Source organism: Excalfactoria chinensis, chromosome 8 (genome assembly GCF_039878825.1).
Source record: "Excalfactoria chinensis isolate bCotChi1 chromosome 8, bCotChi1.hap2, whole genome shotgun sequence".
NCBI classification, from domain to species: domain Eukaryota; kingdom Metazoa; phylum Chordata; class Aves; order Galliformes; family Phasianidae; genus Excalfactoria; species Excalfactoria chinensis.
The window spans coordinates 15,266,453-15,278,943 of NC_092832.1; the positions used below are offsets into that span (position 1 = coordinate 15,266,453).

Here is a 12,491-nt window from a genome sequence, read left to right on the forward strand (position 1 = left end):
TGGCTGCATTAAAAAGAATGGATTTTAAAATTGTATTCTTAGTGCCTTGAGAAGTGGGCAGTGTGGTGTGCTGTTCCAAGTACAGGCAGCGCCCACAGAATTTCCTTAATAAACCAAACTTAAAATGATTACTTCTGAGATAATTTGTCTCTGTAAAACCTGCCAAATGAGTGTTGGCTTCAACCGCATCCTCTAATGGTACCAGATAAAAAGTCTTTGGTTTTGAGTCTGAGGTGCTCATGGATAACATTATGTTCCATGTGTGCCACAAACTGACTTGACTGAGAATAGGGACTTAAGGAAAAACTTCCTTTTCATCCATTTCTCTGAACTGATTTTTGTATAGTAGCAATTAACTTTTAAAGACAATTCAGAGTGAAGTGAGAGCTTACCTCACCGGATTCCTTCTTACAGTTACATATTAACATTGTTGGCTTGGGTTGCGTTACACGCCCTTGTCAGCATTGGCATTTCTTTCTTTTTAAGCTGAGGTAACCTGAATGGGTTTCTTGGGTTACTGTGCAATCATTTGGCCACGTTGTTTCCCTCTTTGGCCATGCATGCTTTCAGGGCGTGGAGTGGAACGCAGAGCTGCTTCCCTTGCTGGGCTGGTGGTCTGGTACTGCTGCTGCGTGTGGACTGCCTGCCTTCTGCCATCCCTGCAGAGCAGGGCAAGAGGAGCTTCTCAGTGGCTGGAGAAACAGAACCATAGAGGTGCCAGCCAGCTGGAACCAGAGGAGAGCTGGGGTGTCCTTGTCTGCCTATGGGGCAGAAGTGCTGCCTCTTGCAGGGTGGTCTGCAGGCACCCAGCCTCTCTTGGGCTAGTGCTGGTGCACGGCTGTCTGTTGCCTGTGGGATTTCTGTTGTAGCTTCTCCTGTGCAGGATATGCAGACGGGTAGCTGCTGCTGCATGGTGTATTCCTGAAGCAACAGACTGGGTGTGGGACCCAGATCTGCTTGCCTCCTTTCTCTGTCTGCAGTGCCTACAACATATGTCAGTTTGACCAGCCCTGTATGCCTAAGCCGTTCTATGATCAGTCCTAAGGCATCTACCAGGGCTCTGCCCTACTGAAGCCTGGAACACACCACACCTGTTCCTCACAGCCTGTCTGCTCCTGTGCTGCTGCCCTCACACAGCAGTGGGGCAGCAGCTTCTCATGTCCCCAGCTGATGCCAGCTTTGCCATGAGGTTATGGCAAATGCCTTAAACAACATGACTTTTATTGGACAGGAAAGGCAGGGTAGCTGTGGTGTGTGCTGTGAATCACCCTGTGGCTTGCAGATGAAGTTTTAGGATGACCTTCTCTAAATTTTCTCTGGCGAAAATGCTGTTTGAGTTTCCATTCAAAGCTGGCTGCATTAAAGATGAGAAGCAGATGAGAAGACACGTTAATTTTGGATCAAAGTGAGATAAAAGTGATTCTAATCACAATTTGAATGCATGGTTTGGTAACTTTCTTGAAGATGACTAGTTCAATTGGAGGACAACACTCACAGCTTGTTAACTGGCAACCAGCTGAAGCTTTTGTCTGAGCCGTTATCCAGGCAAAGGTTTGTTTTATTAACACTTTAAGTAGTTAGTTTGATCCCATAGACTCATGCCAGTTCTTGAGAATGTGAAGGATACATTCTGACTTGACACAAGTTGCGCTTGCATAGAGAAATGCAGAATCAACTCAGATGTGCAAGCTGTCTTTCAGCCAGCAGAGCAGAAGATCCACTGGAACGGGGAGCACTCAGACCGTATGCTTTTTGCATTTGCAAACAGCTCAACCAAACGAAATCTTTTGATATTTTTGGAGCAGATAACTTTCCCTGCACAAAGGGTATGCTCACTTGCAGAGCTAGAGGAAAGCTTACTTTAGAGTCTGTCAGCTTCTGATATTTGTAGCCACAGTTAGTTGAATTGAACTCATTAAGGAGACTGAGGAAAATACCCTTTTTGACAAGGAAATGCTCCTGGCACCATTAAAGTTTTGATGTCTTCACTTTCAAGTGACTTGCTGCAAGCAAATAGAGTAGCCCATCTGTAGAATATACAGTATATAGCTACTGGATATTGACTGACTAATATAGTCATATATTTAGAGTTTGTGGAGGTCTGTAAAACTGAGTGACACAGAGTTGATGAATGGAGATTGTTTATTGTCCTTTCCTATAAGAGCTGCAAATATCAAGCTGGTGAAAGCTGCTTTCAAAATAAAAGGCCTAGCTGCTTATCTACTGCTTCAGTTTCTATTAATTTTACAACTTGGACCATCCGTATTATGCCTGATTTTTCAATTATTTGTTTAAATACACTTAATCTAAAATGTCTAATATTTCATAAGTTTATTTTTCTTCTTAAATTTAGATCTGCCCTAATTAAGAGAAAGGTCTCCTGTTTGGATGCACAAGAGATGACCTGGAGAGTCACATCCTGCAGTGTACTAACCTGTGCTATTCTGGGAAACATGGGATATCCCCTCATGCATGGCACAGCACCAGTGAGGATACAGCTGCCCTGAGGTCAGACTGGTTCTGCTGTCACACAGGAGTGAAATGGAGGTGTGAAATACCCGCACTCTGGATGGACTGAGGAGTGAGGAGTGCTCTGTGTACATAGACTGGTACTGGCAGCCTGCTGCTCTGCAGCACTGGGATGCACACAAGCCGTTCAGCTGTTCAGCTCCCACTTGGATGCAGCCTCTGTCTGGACATATTCAGAGTCAACCCTGTGAGCCTGAGACCTCACCTGTGTTCTGCTCCTCCTTCCTTAGCTCAACATCACAAGGCAGTGCTTCTGAAGTCATTCGTCATTTGAGCTGTGCTGTGTGACAGTGAGTGTACTATAATTATTTTAGCAAAGAAGTACTGATGGGTGTTTTTATTCTTTTTTTGGAGGGAGCTGTTTCAAACGAGGATGGAATCTCAATAATCTGTAGTATTTAGAATTAAATTTCAGAGTTGATATTATAGATTTCTTTAAGCTCATTCCCCGGAAAAGATACAAAAATGTCTGCAGATCTCTACTCTCCAGTCAATTGCAAGTGAGGGATCCACCTCTTGAGATGATTACACAGTACGATGCATGTTCATAAAACCTTGACTGTAATTTTCACAGATTTTATTTATTTTTTTTTCCCCCTCCTGCTCTTGCCCAAAATGCTAGTTCTATATGCAGGTGCTCCCTGACAGGCTCAGCAAATCCTTTTCTGCCTCAGTGGGTGAGCACAGAGCTGCCTGCACTGGGCAGGGCTCCCAGCTCCAGTGGCTGTTGCCACTGCTGCCTGGGGACTTCTGGTCTCTTACAGATTTAATTACAGCTTGTTCTAAGAAGTTTCTGAGTGAAAATGTGAGATTTACTGACTGCTCAACTCTACCGTGCTGCTTTGAGCAAGTAGAGATATGCATGGATCTCTATGTGACTCCTCATGGTGAAACCATGCTGAAACCCCTTTATTTTTAGATAGAGAGTTGCTCTGTAATTTTTCAGTGCAGGGGATGATTTACTTGCTTCCTTCTGCTTCCCGTCCTTAAACAACTGTTCTTACTTCTTTCTTCTTGAATTTGATGCTTTAAATAAGAGATTCTTTCATAAAAGAAGTGGTTGCCTAGGTTCTTGAGGATGATAAAGTAGAAACCAGTGTCAACCAGTCGGCCTTTCTGCTCACTGCAAGGTGTAGGGTTGAAATGAGAAGGGGTAAGGAGCAAGTTCAGGAAAGTGAAGTACTCAAAAAATGTTCAGTTTGCTGCAAGTGTTAATTGGGGAGCAGTATGAAGTGATTTAAAATTATATGACAGAAATATTGGAGGAGAGAAATAGTCAGTGTAGTATAACTTAAATAACAAAGACAAACTTTTATAACTCAAATTATTTTTAATATAAATGTGAATTGTTTGCCAGCCTGCTGGGGGTTGCTTAATTTGCTTCTCAGTCACTATAGAGATGAAATATAACTGCTAGTCCATTATTAGCCTGTGATTACCTAAGCAAACCTGATCTTTATCTGTATTCAGAATTAGTTACAGAAGTAAAAAAGCCTATGGCTGCTTTTATGTCTCTATCTGTGCCCATTTTATCTCTTTTTTTCCCCCTCTTTTTGGCCCCACAAAGTCATCTTCTCTGTCACACGTGGCACCCCGAGGCTCCTGAGGAGGCTTATGGATATGGCACGGTGTATTTCCCAGCAGCACTGTCCCTGCAGCTCCTGTCCTTGGGAGCTGCTCTGTGTGGTGCCTGCTGTGACCAGCATCTCATGCTGCAGTTGGGTTCCTGGGTTTGGTAAACCTTGTATAGGATCTGTTAATAAAATCATTGCTAAAACACTTACTCAGATCCTGACAGCAAACATGAAGCCTAGTGGTAATAGACACCAATTAATATCTGACTGCACAGCCTTTGCTCTCCAAGACCAGCCACTGTCTATGTAAATCAGTTTGAGCTCCTTTTGGTTTGCAAAAAATGCAGTAAGATTGCCCAGGCAGCTGATATTGACCTCACTGGAGAAGCTGAAGTGTGCTGTCATCTGGAAACCAGACCTCCCCCTTCATCACATTTAGTAGTCCAGTGTCCAAAAAAGTACCGAGTTGGTGTAAGAGAACAGCCCTATGCTACTGCTGTGCCAGGGCGTTCTGCGTCCTGCATTTTGGTTTTGTGTCTGAAGATAATTTGTGGGTGTGTGTGTTGCTCACAGGGCTTTGGGTTGACAGCCCAGTAAAATAATCCGTGGCTTCAGTGCCATTAAATACATGCAGCGTTTCTTTCCCGTTTCTGCACATCTACTTAAATCCTGTAGCAGTAAATAACTGACACGTGCTCCGAATATATATGCCTTTAGTATTTTATATACGTATGTTATTAAATTCATTAATATATAATTGGAAATAAAAACATTTCCATTAATAGGCTTTTCATTGTTTAGCCAGTTAAATGGAAGAGTTGTGATTTATGCTTCTCTGTCCTGACTGGATACACTGAGAAATGGAAATAATGATGGGGCTGTGGCTCAAATGTGGGATTTCACAGTCAGAAGGGCCTGGCTGTTGCTCAGACTTTCTTTTTGACCTCCAGGAAGTCACTGTTAACCTTTTAACTTCCATGTTGCTGTCTACACAGTGTGACTGTTAGTGTTAGGGGACTGCTGGGGGCTTGTAAGCAAAGAAGACTTTGGAAAATTCCTGGTTCATCAAAGCATCATGTGTTGCAATCCTTTGGTGGACAAATATCTCCTACACTAGATTATACAGTATTCTACACTAGATTATACAATATGAATGTTGGGTGTTTTTTGTTTGTTTGTTTTTTTGTTGTTGTTGTTTTTTGTTTTGTTTTGTTTGTTTGTTTTTTAAGGCCTGCAGATGTATGCCTTCTCATACTCCTTCCGTTGCCGCCAGAAGAATGCTGTCAATTATGGTGATTCAAACAAGGACTGATAGTTAATTTTAATTTTTTTCTTTTTCCCCTTTCTAGGATGCAGGGGCTGTAATCCAGGATGAATGAATGCTACTATGATAAGCGCATGGACTTCTTTTATAATAAGACAAACACTCACACAGCAGATGAGTGGACAGGGCCACCGCTTATTGGTGTTCTGTGTTTTGGGACATTTTTCTGCCTCTTCATTTTCATTTCAAATTCATTGGTCATAGCAGCCGTGGTCAAGAACAAGAGGTTCCATTTTCCATTTTACTATCTGTTGGCCAATTTAGCTGCTGCGGACTTTTTTGCTGGGATTGCTTATGTCTTCTTGATGTTCAACACTGGCCCGGTGTCCAAGACATTAACTGTTAACCGCTGGTTTCTGCGTCAGGGTCTTCTGGACACGAGCCTGACGGCTTCCCTGGTGAATCTCCTCGTCATAGCAGTTGAGCGGCACATGTCGATCATGAGGATGAAGATCCACAGTAATCTTACGAAGAAGAGAGTCACTTTCTTAATTATATCTATTTGGGCCATTGCCATTTTTATGGGTGCTGTTCCTACCTTGGGTTGGAACTGCCTTTGTGACATTTCCGCATGCTCTTCGCTGGCACCAATTTACAGCAGAAGTTACTTGGTGTTCTGGAGTGTCCTAAACCTTGTCGTTTTCTTCATTATGGTGGTGGTTTACATAAGAATCTACATGTATGTCCAGCGGAAAACTAATGTCTTGTCGTCGCACACTAGTGGATCTATTAGCCGTAGGAGGACTCCTGTGAAGCTTATGAAGACCGTCATGACTCTCTTAGGTAAGAGGCTGCCAACGATGTAGCTGCTCAGTGTGTACAAACAAAATAAAAGCTTGCTAATGCCCTGAAGTTGGTTAGCCTTCTGTCCAGCTTGAACTGTGGAACAAATGTTGCTTGAAACAGCAGCCTGAAGTAGAGTGCCAGTCAACTCGTAGAGGATAAGCTACCTTGGTAAATGCTCAGGCTGCTTGGTTGTAGGCAGCTTGTTACAAAATACAAATTATACATTCTTTGTTGGTGGGGAGAGCAAGCTGTAACGTAGCTGTGGAGGAAGGCTTAGGAAGAATCACTGCTACCTAGAAAAATGCATTCCAAAAGATGCTTTTTATATCTGCACAAGGTTCTGAATCCTTTTGGCTTTTTCTTGAATTTACTAGCTATTCTACTTGCAAATGCACCTTTCTAGGACTGGAAGAGGATGCTTGGTGGATCTGTGATTTTTCTCCTTCCAGAGACTTGCTTTGTAATAAGAAAATTCTCTTTCATCATGAGATTTTTACCTAGATTCTTCCCTAAAGATGCTCTGGATAGTTAAGTAGCTCAGTTCACTGCAGCTAGTTGTGATGCATCTGTTTTTCAAATAAATTATAGGGTCCCAGTGTGGGTGGCTTTTTTGTTGGAAGAAAATGCTGGCTGGTGTGGTGAATTTTACCAGGGAGGATTTCAGTCTGAATGAGAGGTTATGTAAAAGATAGACTTCACTCAAGTACGGCTTGTGCCAATCACTATGGTGGAACTGGGTTGTCACTGGCTCATGTAGTGGAGACTCAGATCATGAATATGACTTTACTTCTGATGTTGTACGAGTCATTGCAAGACAGGTGAGGCTTTGGGGGAAGTTGGTTCCATATGTATGTGGGACACAGCTGTGTGCTGTACAGTGGTACTGACTTGCATCTAGCTCATCTGTTCTCCTTCAGGAACAATTGTAGAGATGCTTCTGGGACCGAGAAAATTTCACCCAGACCTTCTGCTGTGCTTTGTGCTGCCAGCAGTTGGCCACTCTGCCATCTCCCATTTGCATCGACAAACCTCAGTTATGCCAATCTTTTTCATTTTTCAGGTTGGATAGGTGGACAAGTGATCCTAAAGATACAGAAGGAAAGCAGATATATTTATTTGTAATCATTCTTTTGTGAAAGCTATTGCTGTAATGTTGTATAAAGCAAAGATGGACAGGTCTGAGTAGAATCTAGGAATAGATGTTAGCTCTTAGTGACAGTGTGTGTTTGCCCTGTAGAGCTAAGAGGTCTTTGTACTGGGAGGAAGGCTATTGAGCTGGTACAGGCAGAGAGAGAGCAGTGTGGAGAGCACCTATAGGATTAAGTCCAAAGACCAGAACAAACCCAAAGCTGGGTGTAATTATTTACACTTGTTTCTTGAGGCAGTATGAATCCATTCCTGCTCCTTCTTAGGCATTCAGTGAAGAAATAACCTACTTCAAAGTTCATGTCCTTCCTTTCAAGTTCTCTTTTTCTTTTACTGGGGAGAAGGGGGTCCTTAGGGTTGATTTCAAGATCAGTGTCAGTTTTTTCTTACTACCAGATTGGCTCCTAAGCCACCAGATTAAACTATGATTCAGGCAAAGCATCTGGTGGCATAGCTTGCTGGGTCAGGCAAATTTAAACTAGAAAGTCTGTGTGTTGCTTTGTAGCTCATCGTTTTTACTTTGCCAATCAGAAGCAAAATCAAAACAGAACTTGCTTCCATAGAAGTCAAATGAATGCATATATCATCTACCCCAAACTCCTTTGTCAGAGGAAATGTTTCTTAGCATTTTCCTTCATACTAATCCTATAAATGTTTGCTCTGTGAGGCTTTTTATAAATGATTATTTCTAGGAATAAGAATTTCTTAGAACAGCTTAAATATGCATTCCTGGCCTAGTCATCCAAGCACACTATGCAAAAGGCATTAGAAACTGGATAGCTGTGTTTTCTGCTCTTTCTAATTACCAAAAGATCCCTCAAGTGACCATTTCTGATGCTTTTAAAGCTGTTCTTATATCCACTGATGCAACAACATATAGCTATATGCAGCATGTGGATATGGGTTTTTCAGCTCAAAGTGGTTACTTTCAGTGGCTTGCTCTTAAATGTATTGAGATGCTTTGCAGTAAAAGCCTGATATGGTCTTTGCTAAAAACAATTCCAGGAAGATCTGTTGCTGGAGGAAGTGTGATGAGAATGATGGTGCTTGCTAACGTGCCTTCTTGGTTCCATGGCTGCTTCAGCTGTTGACATGCTCTCCTCCCCAGGGAAGGAGGTGAAGGCAAAGCATCACTTCCAAAGCATTGCTGTCCTTTATGGGTGGAGTTCTCCCACAGTCCTGCAGTTAGATGCTGGTGAGCCTGTGTTTCAGTTTAACTTCCTGGATGCATGGTGATCTCAGCTGCAGACAGTTCTTTGCACCATTCTTTGGGCTTGCATAGCTCCTTCAGAGACCTGGACTGAGGTCCCTGTCATCGCTCCTTTTGCCATAGCCCCTGTGATCCATCACAGGATAGAAGCAGCAGAAACGACATTCCTTTGGCATAAGTACATAACTGTAGGGGGTTATGTGATTGGAAGTGGGAAACCTAGCAAAAGGGGTTAAAATCCTCAGCCTTGCCTTAGTACTGGTTGAACATGCAGCTGTGACTTAGAGGAAAGGTAGAGGCAGATACGTGTGATGTCCAGGTGGGGTGTGTGCCACAGCTTGTCTGAACTTGGCAGTGACATTCCTGATGGAATAGCTACCTTGAGGCAGATGATTCTCAGTTCTAGTAAATAAATAGTTTAATCAGTAACATGCTGTTTTAACTTACATGAGCATATGGCAAGGGCAACTGGAAGCTGCTGCATGGGTGGTTTTTTCTGCTTTCCTTCTTAGTGTTGGCATGCAGAGAGACAGCTTTGATGTGAATAGATTTATGGTAAAGCATCAGTAGTGCTTCCAGGTACACAGGAATTCCTTCATTTTTAAGTATAGATGATGTAATCTACAAGGAAGTCCATGTTTCCAAACAAGTGGAAAATCCTCACGTTGACCTTGAGGCACTGTGATACTTGATCTCTCCTAATCCAGTGTGAAGTCTCAGAACAGTTCTGGTTCATTCTGCAGCCAGGCTTTGCTTCATGTCATGCTCTAAATTTTAGAGTCCCAGAAAAGAAATTATTTTGGAAGTGTGGCACTTTGTCAGGGAGCTGCTGTGGGATGAAAAGTCTGCAAAGAAAATCACTGGAAGGACAAAAGAAAGGCTTATATTTAACCATGGCTCCTTCTGAAAGGTCTGTGGTTAAAAATAGCAGAATCCTAGAAAGGCTGTAAGTCTCCGTGCCTTGCTTTCACCAGCGCCTTGCTGTGAGTAAGATATGAATTGTTTAGGTTGTATGCCTACAGAACAACGTGCGTTTCAGGTGGAGTTGAAGTAGGAGCCCCAGTACTGTCACTGCATTCCCCTCTGTCCCTGTCCTTGGTCATGGATTGGGTGCAGCTTTCCAGAATGGGGAATTAAAGTTCTGCGTGCTGTGCTCTGGATTGCGGAGAAGTGTCTTCAGATGTTGTCTGCCCTTACTTTTGCCTTTGCAACACTGATAGGTCTCCCACAGTGTATCCTGGGAATTCATGAACTTAGGCAGCCTGCTGAGCTCAGGATTTGTTTGAAGGAGGGATTTCTCTGTAACTAATGTTAGACATGGCTTCGGGGTCTGTTTCTTCTGCTGCTGACTTTCAGGAAAGCAGCGCTTCACCTTGCATGCTTTGGTACTGTAAAAGGAATGCTTTCTGTGCTTTCTCAGGGAAGAGCTTGCTGCCATATTAATTTCTGCATGGAGCTGGCATGTTTGCCAACAATTTTGCCAGTGACACTTTGTGGCCTGCAAAAGCACTGTGTTCGAATACTTGCTGAGCCTCACATGTAGTCATTCTGGTCTGGGTGGTCCGATTCCATTGCTGGCTGCAATGGGTGGGATTTGCCTTTAGCCCTAGGGTAGTAAATCAGTGTAATGCTTGCTCCACTGCAGACTGTAAGACTAGATGTCACCACTGCTTACTCAGCATGGTGGGGCCAAACCAGCACGTGGTGTGGGGACTGACCAGAGAAAGTGCATTGTGGTGGCAGCCTGCTGCTCCTGGTGCCAGTGGTGCTGGAGGAATGTTACTGATGCTGACCATCAACTCTAAGCTAACACTATGAAATTGGTACTTAGCATCACAAACATCTTGGCACAGCAGAATAGAAAATGCATTTTCTGAAGAGGCAGTCTTTTGCCTTTGCATTCTGCGTAGTACTTCTAGGAACAGTAAACTCAATGATTGCACTTCACCTGGAGTTCTTATGAAGCTTTTCAAAAGAACTATCTCCAGGAGGGTCATTTTGCACTAAGATCTGCACTGTGTTGCCCTGGATGCAATGCTACATTGTATCCAATGTAACATACAAATTTGTTTCATACGCTGTTATATGGCCTGCCATTCAGATGCGTGCTGTGCCCACTGAACTCCTGGCTGGGAGCTGTGTGTATTGCTGCTCAAGCAGGTGCTGCACAGAATGAGTGCTGGATGCCAGAGGTGCTTCTAGGCTGGATCCTATCAATAGCTGCCCTGGGGGCTGGGCACAGCTTGGGCATAGGAAAATCAGCGGTCTCCTGGAAATGAGCAGGACCAAAATGGCCAAGCAGATAAGATAATTCTTAGCATGTAGTTGCTATCATCCTTATGTGTTTCCTCATTTTTTTTTTTTAAGCCCAAAAAAGGGCTGTTACAAATGATCGGAATTTCCTCAGTACGATATTTGAAGTGTGCTTTCACACAGAGTTGTAATTTTCTATTTCAGTATGTCAGGCAGCAATTGTGGCTTGTGCTAAGTTAGCATCACCATGACAGGACTGTGTTCTCCGTGGGCTCCCAGGCAAGGACCTGGGAGCTGATGGTGCTGCAGGAAGCAAACAGAGATGGGGACAGGCAGGGACCCTGTTGGGTTGCCGTGTGTTACCCCTACCAGCTTCTCCCACTGGTGGGAGCAACCCTGCTGCTTCAGGGCTGTGGGCTTTTGTCATCTTGTTTCACCACGCTCATTTTGATTTATCTTCACTAACTCATTCATTCATTTATTTCTCTATTCTCCCTTACAAGTGGTGGCAGTGGGAAGCCTCTGGCCATCTTCCAGCATACAAAAGAGAAATGAAGAGAAGGCATCATCTCCATTCAAAGTGCTAGCTGTGGTCTTGTTTATCTACCAGAGTGGACATGTTGCTGTTGTTAGGACCTTTTCCCACCTGTGTTCAGGCTGGGGCTGCCAGTAGCTGGATGCTCTCCCTGCAGGCTCCTGCAAGCTGTGTGTTCTGGGCCTGGCAGAAAGGCTGTAGTAGATGCAGTTTTGCTACTGACGTTATTGTGTCCTATCATTTTTTTTAATTTATTTTTATTTTTATTTTTTTTCCTTCTTCTGTGTGAGTGAGTGTATGTATATGTATATATATATGTGTATAGTGTTTTTCTTGACTTTCTCCCTTTTCTTTATTTCTAGGTGCATTTGTTGTTTGCTGGACTCCTGGCCTGGTTGTCTTGCTGCTTGATGGCCTGAACTGCACCAGCTGTGGGATTCAGAATGTGAAAAGGTGGTTTCTTCTCCTGGCCCTGTTGAACTCTGTTATGAATCCAGTAATTTATTCCTACAAAGATGATGAGATGTGGGGTACCATGAAGAGAATGCTTTGCTGCTCCTCAGATGATAATAACCAGGAGAGACGCTCATCACGAATTCCCTCAACTGTGCTTGGCAGGAGCACGGACACCACAGGGCAGTACACTGAAGATGGCATTATTCAAGGGACAATTTGTGGAAAAGGAGATCTTGGTGAAAAGGGCAACTCCTGACTGATTCAAGGGACTGACTTGGCTGAGAACTGGAGGGGGAAGGGAGAAGTTTTGTAAGAGCAGATTGACTGGCAAAGCTAGTAAACAATATATCCACTTTGTTCCAGAGCCTCAACTCCAGTGTTAACAAAAGTTCTTATAAATAATTGCTTGATGGAAAAACACTTTGTAATGAAGAAAACTTTCTGTGCTGCAGCCTTTCTCCTCTTTTTTTTTTTTTTTTTTTTTTTTTTTTTTTTTTTGAGATACCTGAAATGAGTTTTGTGTGACTGGAGTAAGCACATCCGAGAAACTTTTTTTTGTGCATGGGAACAAAATGTAAACAATATAGTGAGACCCTCCAGTGCATGGCATTCATGCTTTGAGAGTTTTCTTGAGGAGGGCTGTAGGCTGGGCTGGACTGAATTGTGGCCTGTTTGCTT

At 43.3% G+C, this 12,491-nt stretch overlaps 1 protein-coding gene across 1 annotated transcript; it reads left to right on the forward strand.

The window, feature by feature from the left end:
* Positions 1 to 2,674: 2,674 nt before the first annotated feature.
* Positions 2,675 to 12,254, forward strand: LPAR3 (lysophosphatidic acid receptor 3). The gene is made up of 3 exons (XM_072343455.1): positions 2,675 to 2,819; positions 5,453 to 6,210; positions 11,720 to 12,254. Exons 2-3 carry the CDS (start codon positions 5,475 to 5,477, stop codon positions 12,067 to 12,069), a joined length of 1,086 nt encoding a protein of 361 aa, XP_072199556.1. The 5' UTR covers positions 2,675 to 2,819; positions 5,453 to 5,474; the 3' UTR covers positions 12,070 to 12,254.
* The last annotated feature ends 237 nt before the right edge of the window (positions 12,255 to 12,491 follow it).

What these genes read in the sequence shown, in the direction of transcription:
- LPAR3 (XM_072343455.1), top strand. Translation starts at nt 5,475, where the DNA reads ATGAATGAATGCTACTATGATAAGCGCATGGACTTCTTTTATAATAAG. An exon ending in GACCGTCATGACTCTCTTAG is followed by an intron (nt 6,211 to 11,719) that starts GTAAGAGGCTGC and finishes CTTTATTTCTAG; the next exon opens with GTGCATTTGTTGTTTGCTGG.